This window comes from Lynx rufus, unplaced genomic scaffold (assembly GCF_022079265.1).
Source record: "Lynx rufus isolate CCGP_SWC_20201006 ecotype Redwood Valley unplaced genomic scaffold, mLynRuf1.p SCAF_24, whole genome shotgun sequence".
NCBI classification, from domain to species: Eukaryota; Metazoa; Chordata; class Mammalia; order Carnivora; family Felidae; genus Lynx; species Lynx rufus.
In genome coordinates, this window is record NW_025814839.1 from 16,602,480 (window position 1) to 16,628,782 (window position 26,303).

General features: G+C 44.3%; 1 protein-coding gene and 1 long non-coding RNA gene across 5 annotated transcripts in view; one reads left to right on the forward strand and one right to left on the reverse strand.

Moving 5' to 3' along the window:
• The window catches only part of LOC124518218 (E3 ubiquitin-protein ligase RNF185), a 100,817-nt gene that overhangs the window by 44,446 nt on the left and 30,068 nt on the right, over nt 1-26,303 (reverse strand). The window contains exons 6-7 of one of the 4 annotated variants that reach the window (XM_047088077.1): nt 22,947-23,064; nt 2,714-2,813 (exon numbers count right to left, since the gene is read on the reverse strand). In XM_047088077.1, coding sequence (XP_046944033.1) covers nt 2,714-2,813; nt 22,947-23,064 — 218 coding nt within the window. Of the gene's footprint in view, nt 1-2,713; nt 2,814-14,100; nt 14,451-18,522; nt 21,000-22,946; nt 23,065-26,303 lie in introns of those variants that run through there. The other 3 variants (XM_047088079.1, XM_047088081.1, XM_047088078.1) reach the window with 3 other exon arrangements.
• On the forward strand, nt 14,422-21,295 carry LOC124518221 (uncharacterized). The gene is made up of 3 exons (XR_006963639.1): nt 14,422-14,560; nt 15,359-15,499; nt 20,608-21,295. It is a non-coding gene; the product is annotated as an uncharacterized LOC124518221 (long non-coding RNA).

The window sequence follows — 26,303 nt, forward strand, 5'->3', positions numbered from 1 at the left end:
TCAGCTGGCCTCTGCTGTACAGTCCCAGGTTCCAGCCTTCAGTGGCTTCCTATTGTCCGGGGCACCTGAGAATCTGGCAGAAGGCTATCAGAGATAGGATTACGGATGTGGCTGCAGATGCGGGGGATGGGGTAATGTAAGGAGGAGAAGGGAGGAGAGTTTGGGCCACACCCCAGTAATTTCTTCATTGAATATCCAGCTCCACCCTGTGACTAGGAAAACAAAGGTGTGGGGGAAAGGGAAAAGAAAAGTCATTTCCTTTATTGTAACTAACTCAACTGGGTAAGAACAAGGCTGGAAGGGAATCACAAAAAATGAATTTCTTTGGGTAGCATGGAGGGAGGGTCCTATTTTCAGCAGACCTGTGCCCAGACACTCTGAATTCATCAGAGAATCACAGATGAGCTAGGATGAAAGAAAATTTCAAAGACCATTCAGGCTGATGCCTCATGGTCCTTACAACCAGGTTACTTCTGGGGTCAAACAAATACAGTCCTTCTCAGCCCTGAAGATCTTCCTCCAAACTGGACAAAAGTCAGTTGGCTCCAAAGAAGCCAGTCTCTCCAGGGCAAATTACCAGGCTCCATCCAAGGACTTCATGTCATCCAGTTTTCGTGAGAAAGCTCAGGAATCAGGAAATGTGCTCCTTAAATAAAGCTGGATTAGAGAGATTATGTCCTTGAGACAAAACTATAAATAGGTCTCCTATTCCAGATGTTCTACTTCCCCCACAGGCATGATCTTTGGTGTAACTGTGCCAAGGTAGTTCAAAGTTAACTTTAATCCCTGAGGCTCTACATTAGAAGACCAAGAGGTGTATAACAAGAGAAATAAATCCATGCACATAGGTGTATATAGACACACACTCACAATATAATATAAAGTGACAGCTACGGATTATTATGGGTATTCTATGTGTCAGGTGTTATGCTGAACAGTTTATCTAGGTTATTACATTTAATTGTGATAACCTGTGGGATGAGTACTTATCCCCATTTTATAGATGAGATGCCTAAAGCTCAAGGCAGTCAACCCAAGGACAGTTAATAAATTGCAAAGCCAGGATTTGAAACCAGACAGCCTCCTTCTAGAGCCTGCACTCATCCACCATGTTAACGTGCCTTACTTCTTTCTCTCTACACATATATTTCTCTCTACCCCCCACTCTGACACACACACAACATGCACACAAATATGTTCCCTAACAAGCTAGCATCTGACCAGACCCACACTTGGTGCAAGAATTCAGTACTAAGGTCAGCTCTGACCATCCATGACCTGTCTCTGTACCTCTTTTTGTCTTTTTGGTTTCAGGCCTCTCAACTGTGATATGAAGGGGTTATGTCACACAATAGGTGTGTGGTTCCCTTCTGGTTCTGAAGTTCTCTAGTGTTAAGAGAATCCAGAAATTCAAAAAATTAGCTTCTTCTACCTTGTCCTGCTTATTTTGGATGGAAAATATTAACACAAATAGGAAAACAGCAGGGATAAATATGACCCTATGGGTTAGGTGCCAAGGTGAGCCTCAGCCTGGGAATTCATCAGGATTAGCTTCAGCTCTAAATGAAAGTGGTAGCCAAAGGTTTTATCTGTAGGGTCCCCTTATAGCTCCAATATTCTGCTCTAATCCTTATTAAGTAAAGGTAGTAAGTAAAGATAGAATCAACTTCCTTGAGGGTAAAAGGAAGAACCAAGGCAATTAGATCCACAGAGAAGACTGGAGAGCTCTCTGAATTAGAGCTGAAAGGGCAGAAAAAATGCTAGTTCCTCTCCAACTCTTCCAGAGGCCAGAGATCTCCAGGCCAACCCCCCACATAGTTCCCGGGTGGAGGCAAGTGCTTAAAGGTCAATTAAATTACTTGATATCAGCACGGGGGATGCTTTGCAACAAGAGCTGTGTGTGGGAGTTGGAATCTATAGCACATGGTGCCTGTCTACAGTCTGTCTCATTCTCAGGATGTGAGCAACAGCCCCACCACTTCAGACCATGAGGGCACACATGCCCACCCAGCCTCCGATGTGGAATGACTGTAGGCCAGGCACTGTTTTATGTTCTGGAGAATGCAGACAAGCTCCCACTCTTGAAGATTCCAATCTCACAGGGGAAAGAAGTAACCATTCAGTGGGTGCCTACCATGTGCTAGGCCCTTGGCATATATGATTTCATTCTATCTTAACAAATCTATGAGATAAATTTTTAACATCCGTGTTTTCCCGATGAGGAAACTGAGCCTCAGACAACAGGAACAAATCTGACTTTAAAGTCTCTGTTATTTTCAAGAAACTGGGCTGCCTTCAAACAACAATCTCAGAGCTATAATAAAATTAAATAACAAAAAGCAGGAAACTAGGGAGGCATCCTGTGGTGAAGAGCTGGCTCTGCCAACTGCACTCAAGAACAACCCTTGAGGCACCTGCGTCATCAGTAGTGTAGCTGTGGGAAAGTCATTCTTTCTGGGTCTCAGTTTCCTCATCTGTAAAGTGAAGGTGCTGGGATACCCTGGAAAAGGCTGCTCCAATCCCCCTACCCCATTTCTAGCTGTACCTTGCCCACATGTGGCTCTTCCATTTGTTCATGTGCTCTTCCTTGGCACATTCTTCCCTGTCCTCTCAACCCATACCAAAATGGAAACTCTCAAGTCAGAAGCTTGTTTTTGTATTTTCCAGAACACGAAGTAGTGGCTGGCAAAGACAGGAGGACAGACCCACTTACCGGAAGCAAGAGCTGTGCCAGGCTTCGTTGACAGTCCTGTACCACCTCTGGCTTGGAGCAACGTGGTCCCCACAGCCCCGACACCTCCAGGCATCTTCACCTACACACAAAACCAGGAGGTTCAGAGGCCCAAAGTAGCAGGGGGCACAGGGACGGGATTCCTACCATGCAGAATAAGACCGAGTCAACAGACTTATATTGAAAGGGTGGTCCAGTGCTCTGCTAAATACACAATTCCTGCCTCCACAAGATCTTTGGTAAGCACTTATCCAGCTTGCTCATCTCCCCAGGGACAGGGAATTCATGACCTCAAAAGTAAGCCTCATTCCATTTTTTAGAAATGGTTCCGATTATTCCTTTTTCCACAAAACCTGCCTTTTCCTAGAACTTTCAGCCCTTGCTTATTATAGCTCTGAGTAGATTAAATGAACAAGGTCTCTTTCTTTTGACTTCCTATGACTGTTCTCAACCAGCACCCACAAAAACTTCTCTGGGTTAAACATGTTATTCCCTTTTCCTATTCCATCACTGAGTCCAGGAGCTCATTCATTCAACCAACATCATAGGTCCTCTTGTCAGACCCATGGGTCCTCTCCAAGCTCTATGATGGAGACTGCTGGATAACATCATCTCTGTTCTTCAAGGAGCAAATCCACTGAAAAAGAACCCTTCTTCCACATTATAATTTTTCCCTTAGTAGAAGCAAAGTGCTATTTTAGTTAGGAGAAATTATGGGTATAGAAGGGAAAGAACATTTAATGAACACCTCCTATATACCAAGCCTTGTACTAGCTGCTTTCACAGACCCAATTGCATTTAATTCTCAAAACAATCCTGTGAAAGAGGTATTAAATTCATTTAGTGGGTGGGAGAACTCAAACCTAGGGCTAGAGGGTGACAGGCCACACAACAGATTTAGCATTCCAACTCAGGCCCAACTCATCCTAAAGCCCATGCTCTTTATACTCCACCATGTTAATTTCTGCTCATTCCACTTAGGGGAGTCAGAAAAATCTTTGTAGAGGAAGCTAATACTTGAGCTAAACCTTGAAGGATGGAGTAGATTTGCCAGGGGCTGAGAAAGGATGGAGAAAGGCTGTATAGGCTGAGAGATTAGCATGGGCAATAACACAGAGTAAATCCATGTCCCTCCAAAAGGGACAAAACACAATACTTCTGCTGTGGCTCTGATGCCAACTTCTTGAAATAAAGAAGGCAGCTGAGATCAAGCTATGGTACCTGACTCAGCCCTAGAAAGCAGGACAAGGTTGTTACAAGACTCCCTTGTACACTCCGTGTATGCAGCTTTGTTCTCTCTGGGTAACTCCAGACTGCCACAGGCACGGTGACAGTCACTGAACCCTGTTTCACAGGCACAGGGGTCATGAATAGACAATGCACATCTCCAGACACTTCAAGATTGCTCAGCAGCATTCTGGGGTAGCCAGAACACACAGGCAGCTGTCCTTATACCCCAGAGGAAAGTTAAACAAGCTGGCAGAAGGCTTTAAAACCTCGACCCACCTGCTCCTCTCCCCCAGTTCCATAGTGATAGGACATATATGCCATCATCACCTGAATCTAAAGTTCTCAGACTCTCAGGGCACCGGGGTGGCTCAGTTGGTTAAATGTCCAACTTCAGCTCAGGTCATGATCTCAAGTTTTGAGTTCAAGCCCCGTGTTGGGCTCTGTGCTGACAGCTCAGAGCCTGGAGCCTGCTTCAGAGTCTGTGTCCCTCTCTCAGCCCCTCTTCCACTGGGGCTCTGTCTCTCTAAAATAAATAAAAGGTTTAAAAAAAATTAAAATTCTCAGACTCTCAGGAGGGGTCTTTTTGGTTTTTTGGATGGTAGTAATCAGAGAGTGCACTATAATCCTCACAAAGTCCAAGGTTCAAAGTCTGAGAGACTTACTCAAATTGGGTTATGGACAGTGGGTGAGACAAAGAATTAGTGAGAAGGTTTTCAATGAAGACAGGCATCCAAATGAATCTTCCAAGTTTGTTGTTGTTGTTTTTTTTAAGTTTATTTATTTCTTTTGAGAGAGAGCAAGCAGGGTAGGGGCAGAGAGAGAGAGAGAGGGAAGAGAGAGAATCCCAAGCAGACTCCACACCATCAGTGCAGAGCTTGATGTGGGGCTTGAACTCATGAACCATGAGATCATAACCTGAGCTGAAACCAAGAGTCAGACGCTTCCAACTTATAGAGGTACAGATTTGAAACATTTTTGGAACTCTTGCATGGAAGGGTTTTTAGAGTCAGTTTGTGAACTGCTGTGTCCTACCCCCAGCAAGTCTCATTATTCTAAGCCATATCTTATTTCTCATTTTTACTTTTTAACTGAAAGGAATGGTCTCTAACTTGACCACCCACTTACTCAACAATTCAGCATTTTGGCCCTGGATGACTCTGGCTGTTTACAAAATTCAAAAAGGATCAGGACTTTCCACTATGAAGATATCTGAGGTAACTTGTTATTGACACACCCTCCAGAGCATGCCCTTTCCCCAGTCTTGAGAAACTCAAAGCCACTGAATGAACACTTATTTAGAACCTGCTTTGTGCTAGGCTCCAGGAGCACAAAATCAAGACCCCTACTCCCTTCTCTCATACCCACCTGGTTCCACCTTCCAAATGTTTCTCTAATCCTTCCCTGTCCTTCACCACAGCCTGAGTTCAGGTCTTTGGCTTCTTTTCCCTATCTACCACACAGTCTTAGCTGGCTCACTCAGACTCCCCAGTGTCCACAGAAGAAAAGGCTCAATTGTTTAGCATGGCACTCCTGTAATAGATTCCATCTTATCCCACCTCTCAGAAGATGTGCACTTTCCATTATCTCTACCACTACTCCCTTCCCCATTGGCTCCTTCCAAGTATTATTTAAATTAGTTCAAGTCTTTCCCATTAAAAAAAAAAAATCTGGATTCCATTTTCTGCTCTAGCTACCACCCTTCTTCCCCTTCACAGCCACACATATTAAAAAGCTGTCTACACATCACTGCTCTCATTTCCTCACTTCCCACCTGTTGCAATCTGACTTCCACCCTCACCATTTCTCTGAAACTGTCTCACCAAGGGCCAAAGTGACTGCTTATTGCTAAATTCAATGGACACGCTTCAGTCATTCTTTCAGCAAATATTTATTCTATGCCAACTATGTATCCAACCCTATACTGGGGAAAGAGCAGCAAATGAGAAAGAGATTCAACATAGATATGAAACAATAATATACTTATTTTAATTATAATTGGGGCAAGTGGTATGAAGGAGAAATCAAGTTCATAACTAGGAAAATGGGGTTGGGATAAAGCAAACAAGCATTCCTTAAGGAAATAATTTTTAAACTGAGCTCTAAAGGATGGATATGAGGGGTGCCTGGGTGGCTCAGTCGGTTAAGCATCCAACTTCAGCTCAGGTCATGATCTCCCAGTTCATGCGTTTGAGTCCCACATTGGGCTCTGTGCTGGCAGCCTGGAGCCTGGAGCCTGCTTCGGATTCTCTCTCTCTCTCAAAAATAAATAAAACATTAAAAACAAAAGGATGACATAAATTAACAGGCAGAGAGGAGGAGGGAAGGATAACACTGGAGATGGGAGTGGAAAGAAGACATGTGCAAAGGTCCTAAGGTAGGAACACAAAGTCCTCACATATCATTAAAGTTGGCTATTGTCAGCTCCAAAGGATGAGGGGAACCAAGACAGGTCCCTGGCCTACTGTAGTCCTTCAACAAACTTTTACTAAAGGAATGAATGGCCGTCCACAAGGTGACCCCAAAGAACCTTTATCTCTCATCAGCAACAAAGGGATGCTCTAAATCACATCTTGATCTATTTTCTGTTTCTGCCATTCACATTTATGTTCTTGTATCCTAGCATTCACATCTTGAGCTATTCTGTGTTTAAGATACTTTACTGCCTTTTCCCTTAATCAAATTTCTATCCTTCTTTGATGGTCCCCCAAAGGCAGACACTGTTTGTTCCATTTTGTCTATACCTGCTTTACATCATTTGTTTTGTAATTATAGTTCATTATGTTTCTATTTCCTTCAGTCCCACCCTCTCTGTGTGCCCCATCCCCACTCCCAGCTCTAAAGGACAAAGACTGCATCTTGATTATCTTCAAATCTCCAGGGCCTAGCATAAAACCTGGTACAGAACAGAAACTCTTTGTGTGGCAAATCCAACTGAAATGTTGGATCCAGCTGCCAACTATGAAGGTAATTTCCGAAGATAAGCTCCAACGGTCAGCAGGGATGATTCCACTCAATAAGTATTCAGGTTCTCAGGATGACTACTTATGGGTAAAGCCACATGTGGATGTGCAGGCCTCAGTTTATCTGTTATGCATTCACACTGTTTTTCAGTTAGAGTACCTGAGCAAGAATATTCACCCAGAACCTTCAGCTTCTCAAAACCAAATACTCTTCAAAAGGATACTCTTGGCTTCTTCAGCTCCCTACAGCCCTGAAAGTTGATGATCCTTTTGCATCTTTTTTTTTTTTAAGTAGGCTCTACACCCAATGTGGAGCCCAGTGTGGGACTCGAACTCACAACCCTGAGATCAAGACCTGAGCCAAGATCAAGAATAGGACACTTAACTGAACCACCCAGGCACCCCCAACTTTTTTTTAAAGTAGGCTCTACACCCATATGGGACTTGAACTCATGACCCCGAGATCAAGAGTTGCATGCTCCACTGACTGAGCCAGCCAGGCATCCCAACTCTCTTACAACCTTTATTCTAAGAAATGAAAGAGAAATATAATAATACAAAGACCTAGCAATTTCTGTGAGGCCAAATGAAAGACCCATCCAGAATCCAGTCTGCCTGGGAAATATTTCCTCTCAGAAAATACCTCATTGTACCAGGACATTTACTCTCTCCCTCCATAGTGTTTATCTCTCATATTTGCAGACTTATCAACAGTGGCTACTGATTGTCAGAGGCCAGAAAGGGAGTTTGATTAAGTATATGTCCCCAGTAGCCTCAAAACAATAAGGGGCCCTTAGTAAGTGTTTAATAATCAGAAAACTGTACCTTCACAGTTACTATTGGAATTTGTTGCTTTTAAGAAGTTGTAAATGTGCCATGCAAAGGGGGTGAGAATTACAACAAATGGTTCATTACAAAGGTTCTCACCTTCAGGATCTTTTGAATCCTGGTACAAAATATATTCAGTTTAAAAAAAAAAAAAAATATATATATATATATATATAAAATCAATTTACATATGCTTCTCTCCCCCAACTTAATAACTGATGATGTGATTCTCAAATAATCTGTGAATTCACTGGGGCAGGCACTAGGATGACAGGATGGTAAGGCTGGAAAGGCCTTTAAAAATCATCTACTCTAGTCCAATCCTTTCGTTTTTTTGAAAGAAAAATGGGCTTGAAGAAGGAGAGTCAAGTTGCCTAACCATCAGAAAGCTGGTCCGAGAGGGGCTCAAACCCAAGTTCTGAAACTACCAGACCAGTTGCATTTTTATTATTGTATGCAGCCTTAGACAAGTTAGGACTTGCTTAAGACTACACAGTTATTCAGTGGAAGGGCTCAGCCTGGTACTCCAGCCCACAGCCAGTGCATTTCCCACAAGACACTAACATTCCCCTTAATCTTGGTCTAAGAGCTGGGTTTCTGCAAACTAGTCCTTTTCAGACTTCAAAGTGGTGAGAAATTTCCAGGTACTGAAAGCTCATGAGACCATAAAGCCTAACCTGAACCAACATGCACAGATCCTATCCTTTCATTTGAGAAAAATCTTTGATGCTTCTCATGTTCCACTAGACAATGAGAACCAGGAACAAAACCCAGCCAATTCAGTGCAGCACAAAACAACAAGGATGGTAACTGCTGTGCCCCCCTGGGAACTGGCAGGTCAGGTGTATAAATCCCACTTGTTCCAGGATAAAGCAGGAAGCAGAGGGGCAGGGCAGCAACCGGTGATGAGCAGCCAAGAGAGAAAAGATCACCCTTTAATGAAGTAAGTACCAACAAGACTAACAGTATGATTAATGTTCCTCTAGATACTCTCCCCTATATCCCAAAGATTTTTCCTCTGCACTAGCTTCCAAATATTACCAAGGGGAGTGTCTATAGAAGAAATATGACATGATTTTTAAAGGACTTTCTGGACTTCTCTGAACCTTAGATTCTTCTTTCATAAGAAGTGGGATCAAATTATTTCTTCTAGCTCTGAGTTAGTGACACCAAATGAGGGTCTCTCATTTTGCAGGTTAAGGCACATACACAGACATCTCAGAAGGTTGATTTTTGCTGTTGTTTCCATCTGCCCTTTAGTAGTAAGGGTCAACCAGAAGAGCTGGAGTAACCTAGGTGTGAAACCTGGTTCTGTGTCCTTGGGCAAATTATTTAACCTCTCTGAGCTTGTCTCCCTTAATCTTTAAAAAGAGAATAACCATCTATACCTTATAGGATTCCCAAGAGGATTAAGAGAAATAACTAAATATATGTGAAAATACTTCCTGCAGTGCCTGACACTTGGTTGGCAACTGAAAGCTTTTCTTCTTTCTTTCATGTATATCTAGGGGGTTGGCAAGGGAAAAGGTTGAGCTGAATTACACTAACCTCTAAAATCTGAAGGGAACATTTTCAAAACAAATTCAGCAAATTTTTTCTACGTGCCCATGTGCAAGACAAAGACTATGTCATGAACTTCTGGGGCCCTTGGTGAGTACTCAGGCGGGTGACAGAGACAAGGGATATGTACAGAAATAACACGTCAGAGAGGGACAAACCAGTTGCTGGGAGCAGGGCAAACTTAGTAGGGTAATAGGATACTCGGTAGAGAAACAAGTGAGACAGATGGTTCCTGTGGCTTTCCAGCACTCAGGTTCTCACTTCCAACCATAAGTCTACTTAGCTGTGAATGAATAGGCATTTTCTTATCAGAGAACTGGTTAACCAATTAATACATTCCCAAACAGTAGTTCTCTACTCATTGTCAAAGATAGGGGGAAAAAAATTAACTACTTTGAGTCCTTACAATGTGCCTGGTGGTGTTCTAAGCACTATGCAAACATGAACTAATCAAATATAAAGATCCTATAAGATGAAGACTAGTATTGAAGGATTATTATTGTTCCCATTTTATGAAGAGAAAATTGAAATGCTCAATTAACAAGTATTAGATCTGGGTTTAGACCACAGGTCTGCTAACTCCAAAGTCTATGTCTTTATATTTAGATTTTCTTCCCTAGAAAAAGGAAATTACAGGCAGAAAGACTTGACATAGAATACCAGGGTGGATGATCAAAGTATATTCTAAGAGAACTCGGCAATGGTTTCATGTTCTAGCTACTGTTGGGTATAGATTAATAGGTAAAAGAGTCTAATTCTTGCTACTATATAAACAAAGTCAACAGTGAGAAGGAAGATAGGCTTGTAAGAGAATGCTAGAGCTCTAGGTCCTCTCACTGAAATGCCAAACTGATCCTGCGTACACACAAACTGATCCTGCATCCGTTCCTAATATGCCCCTGAACCCTAGCCCTTCCAGGTTGCAGGTAATTCCTGTGGTCAATGCCTTCTTCTCCATTCCTATCACTAACACTTCACCTCAGGGCCCACTGTATCACCCCCAGATTGGTGTCTTCCTTACTCTTGTCCAATCTATCATGCCCACCAATGCCAAATTGATACACACAAAATACACACATCATCATGTTCTCTGCCTCTAAACCTATGGTCTCTACTGTAGTCTGAAAAATTCCACAAATCTAGCATTAAACCCTCCACAGTCTGGCTTTACCTACCCTCTCAGCTTTATCTTTCACTTCCTGTAACTGCCCCATTTCTCCATTCTTGCCTCTATCACCCATATCAATTCACCATCCCTTGTGAGAACCTTGAAACTTGCCCAGCTATGCTTCCTACTTCCAGTTTCTTCCCTACCAGGATATCATACTGCACCCTCACCCCCACCACTTTTAATCTACCCAAGACTTCTCAAATTTTACCTCCTAGAAGTATCTCCTGACCAAATCTGGTAGCCACCCTGGACACCTTGCTGTTGTTCAAACATGCCAAGTACATTCCGGGCTCAGGGCCTTTGCTCATTCCCTTCTATTCCCGACACCTTAAATGTTCTTCCCTCAGATATCCAAATGGCTTACTCCCTTCCTTCATTTCTCTGCTTCGATGTCATTAATCAGGGAGGCTACCCTTCCCTGACCTCCAACTGTTCCTATGACTTTATCCTACTTTATTTCTCTTCAGAGCATTTATCCCTGATGTTTGATATTCATATTTACATACTGTCTATCTCTTCCATCAGAATACACACTCTGAGGGGTACGTTGATGGCTTAGTTGGTTGACTGTCCCACTTTGGCTCAGGTTGTGATCTCACAGTTCCATTAGTGATTTAGACCCCCACATTGGGCTTGCTGCTGTCAGCCGGTCAACACAGAGCCCAGTTCAGATCCTCTGTCCACCTCTCTCTCTGCCCCTCCACCACTTGCGCTCTCCCCAAAATAAATAAATACTAAAAAAAAAAAAAAAGAAAAAAAAAAAAAGAACACATACACATACTCTGTTAGGGAAGGGATTTGGTCTGTTTTGTTTCCTGTTGTTTCCCCCAGGGCCTAGAAGTGCCTGGCACGTAATATGAACTCAATATATATTTGTGGAATGGATGCATGAATAGAGTTCTTCAACATCTTTTAAATTCCATAATGTTATCACACACAGGCCTTCTAAAAATTTGTCCTGATTTGCCCATTTTTTTCTTAATTACTCTCAACTGACAGTGAATTTCTCAAAGGCACAAACCACATATTATTCATTTCTACAAATATTTATTAAGGACTTATTATGTGCTATGTCTCAAGTAGCCTGGAAAATTGGAAAGAGCACTGGAGGAGAAATCCTAGTTTAGTCCTGACTCTACCATTAGTTGAGTGACTCTAGACAAATCCATTTTTCTCCCTGGGCCTCAGTTTCTTCATACATGAAACAAGGAGAGTAACATTATCAAGTCTCTCCTGGCTCTAGCATCTGTTAAAATTTATAAGAGGTAAAACTTGGCCCAGCCCAGTGCCTTAGACATCACAGTACTCAGTAAACATTTGGTTTCTTTGTTGTTGATTCTCCCGTTACACAGGAATCTGAGTTGTCTTGGAACAGTTCGGACAGAACAAGTAAAAGTTTAAGCCCCACTTCCTTCTGACTCCACAGGATAATCCCATTCTAATGTTTGTGATAATAAAGAATTCTGGTGTTTGTGAGAGGATAAAGCACTGAATTTGAAGTTGGAAAATATGAATTCTCATCACCGCCATTTCCTTTGCCGTACAACCTTGAACAAGTCATTTCTGAGCCTTAGTCTCCCCATCCATAAAAAAAGGCATATTGGCCTACTCACAGCTCTTCATAGGCACCTTTTAATGCTGCTCCATCTACCTGGAATGTTCTTTGCCCTTTCTTTGCTGGACTTACTCTCTACTTATTCTCAAGGATCAGCATAAACTTGCTTTTTAAAGGAAAAGTGTCTTCTTGCCACTCTCCTCACCCCTGGTGTACTCTTACAGCACTTACTTCCACTGTTTATCTCAAATTATTATAGCATTTATTTCTATTATTACCTCAATTATTTACTATCCGTCTCTAAGGCTGTATCCACCACAAAGGCAAGGACTGTATCCATTTTGTTCATCATTTTACTACTCAGTGCTTGCATAAGCACAAAAGTATCCCACAGATATTCTTATGGACAAATGTCTAAACTAATACACCTAGACACTTTAATGCCTCTACAAAGCTTTTTGGTTCACTCAGAGAAATCTAATAAACACTTATTGCACTCTAAGATCTTTTACAAGTTTCTGAGAATCAAGGTTCGAGACAGGTAACTGACATACATGGAGGTTAGAAAAAAAGTCACTGGAAATCATTTGAACTGAAACACTCTGGAAGCTTAAAAAAAAAAAAATCAGAGAGAAAGGGACAGGGAACATTTTTACTCCTAGTCTTCTCCAGAAGCCTATTATCCAGAATGAAGAGAAAAATCCCAAGCTTCCATGGTAAGGAAATGACCCACTGGTGGCCTGGTCCTTGTATTCAGGATGGAGGAAGTGACTGTCCACAGGCTGAAAGCCAGGAAATGGGGGCAGATATCCAAGACAGCCTCCCTCCTCCACCATTCCCTTCTGTCACCTCTAGAAAACTTCTGGATGCTGACCCTGGTCGACCTAGAGGCTGGGCCTCCCACACAGGTGGCTGGGAAACAGAGGCAACAGAAAGTCCTAGTGCAGGGGGACAGGCAGGAGGGCAGGAAGCTGCAGGGTAATGTGTGAGGTGACCGAGAGGGGACTGTAGGCTCAGCTAATCTAACTCTGAAGCTACCCTTTACCTTTGGACAACTCTTCGCTCTAAGAGGTGTTTGGCCACATTCTTCTCCTGTCTCAGAGAGGCCAAGGGAAGACCTAGCTCCCATGGAGGGTCCAGAACGCGAAGTGGCCTACCTTCCCCAGGAAGAATGCTTCACTCTCTCCCTAACCCCTAATCCGTGTCCTAAACCCCAAGGAAGCCCACACTCCCAGCTTCCTGCAAAGAGCCCTAAGACCTGCCTAAGATCACAGGCACCAAGATACCCGTGAGACGCCCTGGATCCGGTCAGAAGTCACAACTATCCTCATTTCCCACAGAAAACCCAGAACCCAGGGTAACTCTCCATCCCCATATAACTGGCCCAAACCCTGAGAATCCCTTCCTTACTCTCCATATTCCACAAAGCCCTCACTCCAAGAGAACTCAGGCCCCAGCTTTCTTAGAATTTTATTTTTTTTAAAGTTTTGATTTATTTATTTTGAGTGAGAGAGACAGAGAGAGAGAGAGAGAGAGAGACAGAGAGAGAGAGAGAGAGAGAGACAGAGAGAGAGAGAGAGAGAGAGAGAATATGAATCCCAAGCAGGCTCGGCAGTCAGCGCAGAGCTCAATGCGGGGCTCAAACTTCCCAACCGTGAGAACATGACTTGAGCCAAAACCCAGAGTCGGAGGCTTAACCGACTGCGCCACCCAGGCGCCCCCTTAGAAAGTTTTCATTTGGGGACCTGCGGTCGCCAGATTCACAAAAAAAAAGCTGGTTCCTTCACAGAGCCCAGCATCCCTTCCTCGAGGGACCTCAACCCTCAGCAGCCCAACCCGCATATCCCTCGCATCCTTCTGTCTTCGGCCCCCCAATTCCCGAAGCCCCACAACCTCCGAGTCCTCGGGGAGCGTTGTGCTCACTTCCCCAGTTCTCCTGCTAAAGTGCTGGGGTCCATGGGGGTCCACTCAGCCCGAAACTCCCGAGGCTGCCAGCTCCCTTCAGGCGTCCTGGGCCCGGGCTTCCGAGATAACGGCGGAACAGAACGGCGCGGACCTTCCTTACCCGACTGGGCGGCCATGGTTCCGGGGACGCGGAAATGGGGAGGAGGTGGTGGGGACTACAGCAACTCCTCTCAACTCTCGCAGCCGTCTCAGGCGCGGGAGGATCGCGGCCCCCCGGCGCAAGCTAGATGCACCGCCTACGGCGCCCGGGGAGGACCAAACCGCACCTGGCACGGGGGCCCGCCCGCCGACGCCCCGCCCCGCTGACGCCAGGCCACGCCCCCTGACTCGGGCTTTGTGGGGACCCTGGTGCCTCCCAGAGAGAGCGACGCCTTTTGTTGAGTGCCTGAGCTGGTAAGGGTGATTGTCCGCGGCCGTGAGGTGGTTTGTCAGCATAGTCCCCGGGACTCCAGGGAGGTCTCAACAGGAGATCCTCAGCCCATTTTACAGATGGGGGCAGCTGAGGACCCGAGGAAAGAAGTTCTATTACCTCAAAATGGCTCAGCTCACTAGGAGCAGAGGTGAGATGGGAACCCAGGTCGCCTAACTCCCAGGCAAAAGCTCTTTCTAGTAGAGTGTTTAGGACCAAGAATATGAATATGGAGGGGCGCCTGTCTGGCTCAGTCATTAGAGCATTCCATTCTTGATCTTGGGGTTGTAAATTCGAGCTCCGTGTTGGGTGTAGAGATTGCTTAAAAATAAAAATCTTAAAAAAAAAAAAGGAATATGAATATGGAGAAGCTACTCCACAAATAACTTTGGGGATTTAGAGTGGACTTTTCTTAGGCTTCCAGCTCAAAGAAGCCACTTATCTGCCCCACTGTGAGTAAGCTGGCACTTAGTAGATAATCTCTAGGTCAAAGATGGTGTGAAGGTGGTGCAACCAGCATTCTAGGGGCAGATTCTTATCGGGGCCAAACAGGTATATAAATAAATGCAGCACACCAGATCTTCCAAATTTTCAAGACAAGCCCAAACTACAGGTATTTAGGTGAATTTTCCCACTTTTTAAAATGTTGGTAACATTCAGAAATTCTAAAAATGCCATGTAGACTAAAGGGGACACACTTGTAGACTGGATTTGCTCTGCTGGCTCTTCTTTGTGGAGGAGAGAGCCCTGGACAAGGAGTTAGAACAGCAGGCTGGTTCCTGGCAGCTGCTAGCTGGCTGAGGGGCCTTGAGAACCACTTTCTTTCACTGGGTTTGGGAGGGAATTGGGGTCCTCTATGTGACAAAGGGTGGGCTGCATCAGCAGGACCCTGCAGTCCTTCCCATCTGATTCTCCTGTGATGCGTGTTTGGCGACTGTCATTTCCTTAGACTGGATTTAGGTCATGGGAAAAGGGTCCAAATGACCAGGAAGAGGCAGGAATGGGGCCCAAGGAAATGGATCATGACACCCCCGCTAAAGACAAAGTTCAACTCTGCTGCTGTCTGGCTCCAGCACTCCAATAAGCAAAGGTGGGCACAATTCTCTTTTCTTCCTGACCTGTGTAATCCAAATAGGAAGCAGGTCAGATGTTTCTCCTCTGGGTGTGGCAGGTGGCTCCTGAAATCCTGAGTATAGAGAAAGTGCTGAGGGGGTGGGGGAGGGAATGTGCCTGACTTCCGGTAATTCCTGGGAAACTCCAGCGGTTGGCTTTACAGTTTCTGAAGAATTTCTGGTCTGATTATAGCAACTACAGGATTGTGTGTTGAATTAAAGTGGCAGGGATCCAGGGGACTCTGACAAGCCACCTCATGGTAGGCAAAAAGGGAGCAGGGATTTTATTCACCCTACACATGCAAAGAGGTAATGCTGTATTTTGCCAGGCACACAGGCACTGGAAGCTTTGGAACCAAGACCCCTGTTTGTCTTCCCTCTCCCTCAGCCCCACAGCAAGGCACCCAGGTCTGTCTTTTCTCCCTCCTTACCCTCTCTCTTTCCACTTCTTTCCCACCTCCAGCCTCATGGTGTTCACTGGCAGGGAGTAGGGGGATAACCAACTCCCCCAAGTTCCTTCCAGGGAAGTTTAGGTAACTCTTGAGAAATGCAAATTGAAATGTAAAGAAAGAAAATAGCAATCTGTAGAAATGTATAACCAAAAGATATCTTTCCAGTATAGGCCCAAAGAATATTCCAAGATCACTTGTGAACTCCAGGGGGATTTCTGGAAGACAGAAAATCCTGGGTAGGGAGAAGATGTGAGTTTCTAGCACCCAAGTCACCCGTTCACACTTTGATTACCCCACCATAGTTTGGTCTGTCCCTAAGGCCAGATCCTGCTGACTGACAATCAACTCTTTGGACCTATAGAAATGAGAACCTGGACACTGAAAAACACCTGAACGTTCTGACTCTGCCATCCTGAGGGAACGGGTCTACTGATTCCCAGCTATACCTTCCGATTGTCACTTACACTTTCATCAAATTGATCCTGTCTTTGGCCTCTAGTCTCTCCACTCCTAGAATCAGTCCCATCCAAGAGCAACTGATTAATCCTTCAGAATTATGTGTCTGCTCAAAAACCTTCAATAGCTCCCTGTTGCCAACAAAACAAAGGCTAAACCAGGCCCTCATGAGTGAACTACATCTCACTTTGCAGGCTTTTCTCCTACTCCCTTCACTCCAGAACTGTTTTTCCAGAATACATTCTGCCCTTGTACCACTCTACCATTTCCCTCCGTGTTCTTTGTAATTTTGTTGCCCCTTTCTACCTATTCTAGTTTCTAAATGCTTAACACATTATCTTCAATTATATCATTTTGCAAACCCTGTGAACTAATCTAAATCTGCACTGATACAATAGCCATTAGCACATGTGGCTATGTAAGTTAAAATGAAATAGAACTTAAAATTAAGTTCCTCAGTCCACTAGCCACATTTCATGTGCTTGCTAGCCACATGTGCCTAGTGGTTACTGTGTTGGACAGTCCAGATAGAGAACATCTCCATCATGACAGAAAGTCCTGTTTTAGACAATGATCAGTAAGGGCTGCTAACATCACAAAAAGGGACTGCCAGGCATCATGTGCCTCATGAAATGATGCAACAAGAGGTATATAGTACCATTTATGACATAGTCTTACTAAATACCCAAGCCTGAACCTGGTCAAGCTTCTGGATTTAACAATTTACAGGAAATACAAGAGTAAGAGGAGCTTATTAACACCACAGTGATGCATATAGCAAAACTGAAGCCGTGGGAAACTCAATAGGACAAATGACAGATAAACTTCGGGGTGCCCGGCTGGTTCAGTTGGTTAAGTATCCAACTTCGGCTCAGGTCATGATCTCACAGTTCATAGGTTTCAGCCCTGTGTTGGGCTCTGTGTTGACAACTCAGAGCCTGGAGCCTGCTTCAGATTCTATGTCTCCTGCTCTCTCTGCTCCTCCCCCACTTGCACTCTGTCTCGCTTTCAAAGATAAATAAACCTTAAATTTAAAAAAAACATGTAAACTGTAGAAGTAAGAAAAGAGGAACCTATGGATGTAATAAGAGACTTAGGAGACCTCCAATAGCAAGATATGGATCTGATTTGGATCTTAATGCAAGCAAACTGAACAAAAAAGTTGAGACAACTAGGAAAATTTGATCAATGATTGGATATATGATGACATTAAGGAATTATTGTTAATTTTTTCAGGTACATAAAATAGTATTTTGGTTGTTTTTGAAAATCCTTATCATTGAGATGCATATTTGAAATACTTAATAGATGGCATAGGACTAGGATTTGCTTCAAAATAGTCCAGGCAAGAGAAAGGGAGCAGTATGAGGGTGGGGACAAAACAGGATTGGACAGGAATTGATGGTTATTGGGGTTGGGTCATAGGTATGTAGAGGCTTTACTGTCCTATTCTACTTCAGTGCATGTTTTGTTTTCCATCTCTTATTGGGCTTATGAGTTCTTGGAGATCCCTGATCTTTGCATTTCCTACCATATCTTAGTGCTGTTCAACTTGATTAAAGCCTTAGGTCAAAGTGGAAGAGAGGGAGAAAAGAGACCTTTTCAGAGGGATGACCTTGTAGCTCTATTGTGTGTGTGGGGGGGGGGGGTGGGGGGGTGGAGCCTGAGGTGAGGCCAGGTTTGTAACCTATCTTCCATCTCATACTCTGCTACTGAGGAACCTTAGGGAGCTGTACATCCACTGCTCCAGGTAGAGGGCTTGGCCAGGGTCCCATCTGCCCTGTTGCAGAGCATGTGAATAACCTGTGATTGTCCTCAAGGTTCTGATTGTCCACAAGCTAAGCTCCATTGTGGTAGCCTTAAGCTTAGGAATTCCATACACTTGTCAGGACTAGGGCTGTCAGGTTACATCTTGGGTAGGACTGTATATGCAGCCAGTCCTCTAGCCTGTGCTTCTCATCCCTAATTATTGATGGCTGCCTGAGTCCCACGTATGCAGAAGTGTTTCCCAGAGGCCAAATCAGTGTGATTACTCCCCAACCCATTCACGCTCCCCCCCCCCCCATTTACACAGACAAGTCCACAGCTCACAGTAATGTAAAACCATTTGTTTAATTCTAAATCAAATCACTTTCACAACAGTGAAAATTAGTGACTGGTCAAGATGTGCCACTTTACATGGTGTCATTTTCTGACTGTGGTTGGGACCTGGTCCTAATCCACAAAGGTGGCAGGGGCGGGGGGGGGGGGGGCGGGCTGGACGCCAACATAGAAAACACACAAAAGAAACGAAAACTGCCTTGGCAGAGGGGCAAGGTGGTGAGCCTGCAGAGGGGTGGTGGGAAGGGGGTTTCCTGTTGGGGCTGAGCCAGCAGTCCCAAGTTGGCTCTCCTGCCCCAGCTCCCAGTAGAGGGTGAGTGGGGGGCCTAGAAGGTTCAAAATCAAAGGGTACATGGCCAACCTGCCTTGGCTCACAGGTTCCTGGGATGCTGGTGGAGTTCTCCTGGGCTCACTCTACTTCGTCAAAGAGTCCCAATAATTTGTCTTCCTACCCACAACCCTTTCTTTTTTAACTTTTCTTCTGGAAACCCATTTCTGTTGGGCCCATCTATCTGAAGTCCTCTCTCTCACCACTAGGTGGGGCTACTGCACTGAGCGATCTCACCAATTCACTTGTGCTGAGAGGTTGGGGTCCCTCTGACTTTTGGGATTTCCAGGAGGTGATAAAAAGAGCACTCTTGAGTGGGTGTCCCAAGAATGTTTAAAATCCATCAGGGACACTGTAAAGCTGGTAGCTTAGTCCTACCAAAAGGATTCGGCAAATGAACCACCTTTTCAACACTTAACGTTTTGTCTGATTAAACACTGAACTCTGGCATTGACAGGTACAGAAGGGAAGGGGTGGGGGCTGTGGACAGGAGAGGACTTCCCCTGTCTTCCTCAAGGTCTTGGTTTCCACATGCTATGCAGAGCCACAGCTGGAAAAAAGCACTAGGTGGGGCTTTCTACCACTTATTGGCGATGGCTAGGGGTGAGCCAGGAGCAATGTGGACTGGTAAAGTGACAGAGAGGCCCCCAGAGGAAGTCCATCTTCCACGACCCCTGGGATCTCCTGGAAGAGGCTGAGTTTCTAGGAAAAGGCCTGACCAGGAGAGTGAGAACCATTCCACAAGCGAACTGTCCTCCTGCCTGGAACCACTCCCTCAATCAGATTCTGAGGAAAAAGTTTGTGAACTAGAAAAACAAGTCAAGGGCTTGGGAAAATGATTCCCCTGGAAATTTCCTGGGGAAAACCACACCATGTCATCGTGCTGAGGCTCTCTAGGCCCTGCTGTCTGGCATTAAAAATCATCAAGGGTTGCCTGCTCCATAGTTGCATGATTCCCTGGTTTTAGTACACATACAAGGAGTTTTCAGGGGTATCCACCAAGCCATACCCAAATCAGGGTCATATGCGGATCTCCCCACTCCTGCTTCTTCCTAAAGGACAATTTGGCTTCTGGGGAAGATGGTCTTCAACATGCGCTGACTTGACAAAGCCCCCAGTTCCCGTTGGGTGGGTCTGAGAGGACGCACTTGGAGCTTTTGTACGCTTGGGGAAAGGGCTGCTTGTTCAGTTCCTACATCAGAGCTCCAAATCCCATCAGAGTCCCAATGGCAGGTCTTTCCTGATGCGTAGTCCTGGCTTCAGCAGCAGTCTCGGCTGTGTGTCCTCTGGCAGAGAGGCGCAGATGCACGTATTTTTGGGGGGAGAGAGGATGGGAAATCTGTGAGTGAAACCACATGTCTCTGGGGATAATACACACCAGGAAACCAGGAGGTCATTCAAGCCACTCTCTGCAGCCAGAGACTGAGCATGGCCTAGAGCCAATAAAAGATCTTTGGCTCTCTGGTGAATTCATGAAGTGACTCCAGCTTTAGATGCTGCAATTATGATCTTTATAGGACAGCAATTTCTTGCATTTCTGCTAAGGAGGAGGAGGAAATAGAACACAGCAGCACTGGGATCTGGAGCCTCACTATATGGGGAGTCCCACTGATTTTGGAAGCCACTTACCAAGGGGTATTTAAAGAGATGAAAGAAAGTTTCTATTTGGTTCATCCCTTTGTTTTTGTAATATTAAATTCAGGTGAAATTGTACTGACAATTTCTCTTTTCCTGCCTCTTCCCTGTGCAGAGTCAAGACCTGCTAAGCTGGTTGGAACAGGACTTCATGGTGTAACTCATGAGAGACGACTCAATGCCAAAGACTGAGGTTACAGCAGGGTGTTTACAGCAGTGGCCATACTCCAGAGTCCTTGACAACAGGTCTTGAGTCCCAAAGCTCTGATGGAGAAGCAAAACTCCTTGATGTGTTACTGACCCCACCGATTCCAGGGGTCAGGATTAGCCAGGGAGCCAAACATCGAGAGTGGGTGTGGCATGTCACCAGTCCAGAGGCCCTGCCGTGGATATAGGCTGGGACCCAGCATTAGGCAATCAACAGCCAGAACATGATCACCAGGGCCACAAACAGGAAGAGGCGTGATAGGAACTGCTCATCCACATACTGGGGTGTTCCAGGGACAGCTGGAGAGAAAGGAGGGAGAAGAGAGGCTGTCAGAACACTGCAGCTGTGATCACTGCCTGTCTGGGCCAGAATTGAGAACATCAATCTTCATCTCTTTAGAACAGAACTCTGCACACTAAAAAGATTTCCAAACCCCAAATAACATCAGGCAAAACAAAACTTGAATTATGAAGATATGTGGAATAATATAACAATGAGGACAAGGTCTCCAATTTATCCTAAGAGAGTCTGGTCTGCAGATGTACATAAAACAGGAAGCTCTTAGAGGAAACAATAAAAGAAAAGCTGCTGTTAAGCCTCTTCTGTGTGCTAAGTGTTTTGTACACACACCTTGCTGGGTATTATTATTTCCATTTTGTGTAAGTAGAAACTGAAGCACAGGTATGAGGTGACCTGCCCAAGATCACAAAGTTCACAAGTCAGTGGCAGAGCCCCAGTCATGCTCTCAGCCTCTCTGCATGCTGCCTTGAGTCACAGAGTCTCTAGATTCTGGCACTGTTGAGCATGGAGGGGTCTTAGCCCCACATAGAGTGCCTTCCTTTTCTAGAGGATAGAACTAGGGCCCAGACAAGGCAAAATGGCTTGTCTCTTCCATCACACAGCAAACTAGGGACAGAACTGGGCCTCCACTCCTCCCTGCTGTGAGAAAAGCTATGTAGGGCCCCCTGTCCAGACTTTGGGGGAATGAGTGTATGAAAACCAATCCAGGATGGGCAAACATATCAAACATGATAAAGGAAAACTGTGATTATAGCATGGGGATAAAGTGATCTCTGGATCAGTCTAGTCTGGCTATAGAGCTCTCTTTAACTGAAGAACCCAGGTTGAGCCCTGGACCAGGAAGAAGGGAAGGAAGCTGCCAAGCAGGTTCTTACTGCCTCTACAGGGCCCTGTCCCTCCTTCAGGGAAGGGTACACCCTGCCCTGTGGGGTCTCCTTCCTTTGAGAAAATATGTAAATGAAGGAGAAACCTTTGAGGTGAAGGAGGTACAAAGGGCATTTCAAGATTTCTTGATGCTATACTATTCCCCAGACAGGTGCTCTGATGATTCATGCAGGCAGGCAGTCAACAAAGACTTACTGATTGCCTGCTATATGCCAAGCATCAGGGTAAAGGCCAAAGAAAACTGGGATGACCCAGGAGTAGGTTTCTGTCCCTAAGAGCATAAGCTTCTGGCCAGGAACCACACACTGGTTCCTTCTGCAAATGCACTGAGTCCATCACAAATGAGGCTCCAATGAGTACAAGCAGAATTCAACCAACTTCAGCACCTCTGCAGATTCCATGGTAAGGATCTTGGCTCTGGTGTCAGATTGGGATAAAGTACAGGGTACCCACCTTGCCGCCTAGTTCTACATGGAATGCAGCTGGTACCTTTAAGCTGGCTGGAAAGAGAAAGGTAGTGGCAGGTAACAGACCTAGAAAGAGTTATCAAGGGGATAGGACTTGGGACCAGCCCCATGTGTATCCTGAGGGAAGCTGGACAGAGATGCCAGAGAATAGAGAGGCTCTGAATCCTGGTGGGTTGCCTCACTCTTCCCTGCCCCCAAATGGTGAAAGTGGGGGATACGTGAACAGGATGAGGCTTTTCTTCAGCTAGGTATACTAGGCATTATTTTATTCTTTTTCATTTTATAGGCACATAGTATGTCCTGGGAAACATACTGAGCATTTTCTGATTTGTGAAACGGAGCTAGCTAATTGCACACCCATCCCACAGGTGTACACAGGCTTGTGGTGAGGATCCCCTGGGTTTGTGATGGCAAATATTTTGAACATGCCTAATATTTGACGGGTGTGCAATATCATTATGACTACCAGTAATCTGGAAAGAGTTCACATTTTGAAAAGCCTAAACTTCCAAGCAGTGACAACTATCTGTAATCTTCATACTAATGAATTCCAAGGAGGCTCCAAGCAGGATTACCAAGGAGATAGGGTCTTACCTGGAGGAGGCCGCCCATCATTTATATTAAATGCTGTGGCAAATATCCCAAAGGGAAATGCCCCAATTCCAAAAGACATCTGGAAGCCACCATCTCCAAATCCAAATCCTTGAAATCCCTGTGTGGAAGAAGTGCAATTCAGAAGAACAAATACATTTCTCCTGCACCTGTCAAACATGTCACCTGCAGGTGGCACCTGCCTTTCCTCCCTATCCTCTGCCACCTGTTTCTAAAGGGGGAGGGACATCTTTTCCTCCCATCTAGACCCCAAGGCAGAGGAACCCTGAGGTTCCCCTAAGGAACCCTGGTCCCGCTAGCCTTCAAGGAGTCCCAGCCAAGGAGTTGTGAATGCCAGAAAGGCCTGGTCCTGGTCCAAAGTAAAACAGTCTGCTGATGCAAGTCAGGGTTCTTAGAGCGCCAGTTTTTTCCCCAGAATCCCACACTAGTCAGTAAAATTTTCTACATGCTTTATAATAGCAAAATTGGCAACAATCCGTACACACACATTATTGGTAATAGCAAAAAAGTGGAACCCTAATTAACCGACAATGGAGGTCATGATCAAAATCTTGATACATGCTCTCTAAAGACCATTATGTTGATAGTGCAGCAACACAGAGAAGCCCTTGTGACCAAGTTATCAAACAAAACTGAACACTATGGTCACAAGTACATGACAACATGTAGGTATGTGAACAAGATACAGGTAAGTATTTTCCCTCAAAATTTTCTTTTAATATTTTTACAAAGAATTTTAAAAAATGTAAAATACTTTTTCTGATTACAAAAGTATATATGCTTGTTATAAGAAACTTATACATTAGAAGAATAGTGGACATAGAAAGTCAGAGGTCTCTTCATTCACCATTTCAAGGCCATGCTCTCTCCAATAAACACTGTTACCAGTTTGGTGTATTATCCTCAGCTTTCCCCCCATAACATGTTCTACACTACATTGTCTTTCATATGAAAAGACTCAGTAAAGGGGCACCTAGGTGGCTCAGTCGGTTAAGCATATGACTTTGGCTCAGGTCATGATCTCATGGCTTGTGAGTTCAAGCCCTACGTCAGGCTCTGTGCTGACAGCTCAGAGCCTGGAGCCTACTTCAGATTCTGTGTCTCCCTTCTTCTCCCCCTCCCTTGCTTGTGCTCTGTCTCTCTCTCTCTCTCAAAAATAAATAAACCTTAAAAAAAAAAATAAGATTCAGTAAGAATTACAACACTGTGAATAAGCAACCCATTTTTTACCTTGACCAAGGTTGCACAGCTTGTAAAAGGGGTAGAGTTTAGACTGGAAACTAGGTCAATATGATCTGAAAACCCATGCTCTTAATTATTGTGCACATCTTACAAAAATTTTCTCTCCTCCCCCACATCCCTGGGTAGATCCTTAGAACAAATGATTAAAAAATAGTAAGAAAATTTACTGGGTCAACTGCTTTCCACAAAGAGCTCACTGGCCTTCATTTGTGAGTCTTTTGCAAGTTATGAAAGTGGCAGTTCCTTATCCCATACCGAGCAGCCTGGCATCCAGCTCCAAACTTCTTGCTGGGTGGCACTACCTATAAAACCTAACAGCAGATAAACTAAGAGAACAAATCTACAGAGAAGAAAAACAACCAGTTTTCCATCTCCTCAGTATAGAAATGCCTCCTATTCAGACCCAGCATGGTTGAGTCTGAGGGCTCCTGGGACTGAGGCTGCCTTACCCAGAAAAGTGCAACTGTTTAATCAGGAACTACCACTTCATTGAGTGCAATCCCGAGGACTGACCTTCTGGCCTCCCTTTTAGCAACATCTATACAATCCCCTAAGTCCTTACATTTGGTGGGTATATGTTCTTGGGGCAAAGTAGACAAAAAGCATCACTGGTGGCTGTGGGTGCTTGTATATGCTGGAGGTGTGCACCACAGTAATTAAGGCCAGGGCCTCTGGCTTCCTGAGGTTAGGAGCCAAAGTTCTGCTGAGAAACAGAGCCTGGAAAGGTTAAGGTGATATTACATGGTAGTCAAGGGGTAGCGCTAGATCAGTATGTCCAACAACCTATGATCCTAATTCTTTTGGAGAAATGAAAAACTCTTGTGAGGACCAAATTATCAGACAAAACTGAACACTATGGTCACAAGTATGCTCAGGACAATATGCTGGTAGGTGGACAAGATATAGATAAGTATTTTCCCTCAAAATTTTTCTTTTAATATTTTAATTTAGAGAAATAAAAATATACTTTTTTGGGGTTCTGGTAGTATGGATAAGTATTTTGCTTTTAAAATTTCTTTAGGGGTGCCTGGGTGGCTCAGTCCGTTAAGCATCCGACTTCAGGCTCAGGTCATGATCCCACCGTTCAGGAGTTCGAGCCCCGGGTCAGGCTCTGTGCTGACACTCAGAGCCTGGAACCTGCTTCGGATTCTGTGTATCCCTCTCTTTCTGCCCCTCCTCAGCTGCACTCTCTCTCTCTCAAAAATAAACATTTTTTAAAAATAAAAAAAAATAACATTTAATATTTTAACTGAAAATTTTAACACTACATCAGATTTAAATGAGCAAATTTTTTGGGGCGCCTGGGTGGCGCAGTCGGTTAAGCGTCCGACTTCAGCCAGGTCACGATCTCGCGGTCCGTGAGTTCGAGCCCCGCGTCAGGCTCTGGGCTGATGGCTCAGAGCGTGGAGCCTGTTTCCGATTCTGTGTCTCCCTCTCTCTCTGCCCCTCCCCCGTTCATGCTCTCTCTCTATCCCAAAAATAAATAAACGTTTAAAAAAAAAATTAAAAAAAAAAAAATAAATAAATGAGCAAATTTTTTGAGCTAGTGATTCTTCTATGAATTTGTCCTGGTAAAATAACCACAAACCTGCTAAAAAATGTATCTATAAGTTCATCGGAGTATTTTTAAAATAAAAAAAAGAAAACAATTCAATGTTCAACAAAGGATCAAATAATGTTAAGTTCATACAACTAAATACTAAACAGCCTTTAAATAAAATATTACTGACATGTAAAATCTCAAGATACATCGTTAAAAGTCTCCCCCTCTGATATAAACTCCCTAAGTTTATCTCTGCTATGTTCACTGATCTATCACCAATGCCTAGAATAATGCCCAGCATAGAGAAGGCACTCAGAATGAATGAAATTTTAAAAAGAGTTACAGGAGCAAAATACTGTAAAAAAAATAATAAAATATATGTATACATAATATATCTATAAATACATGCACATAAAGAGATTTACAAAATTTATAGAACAATAGAAAATAGACCAAAATATTTCCAGCAGTTTTTTCTGGATGGTGTGATTTTAAGTGATTTTTTTCTTCTCTTTCTCCTTTATGTATTTTACAATTTTTCCTTTACTTTTATA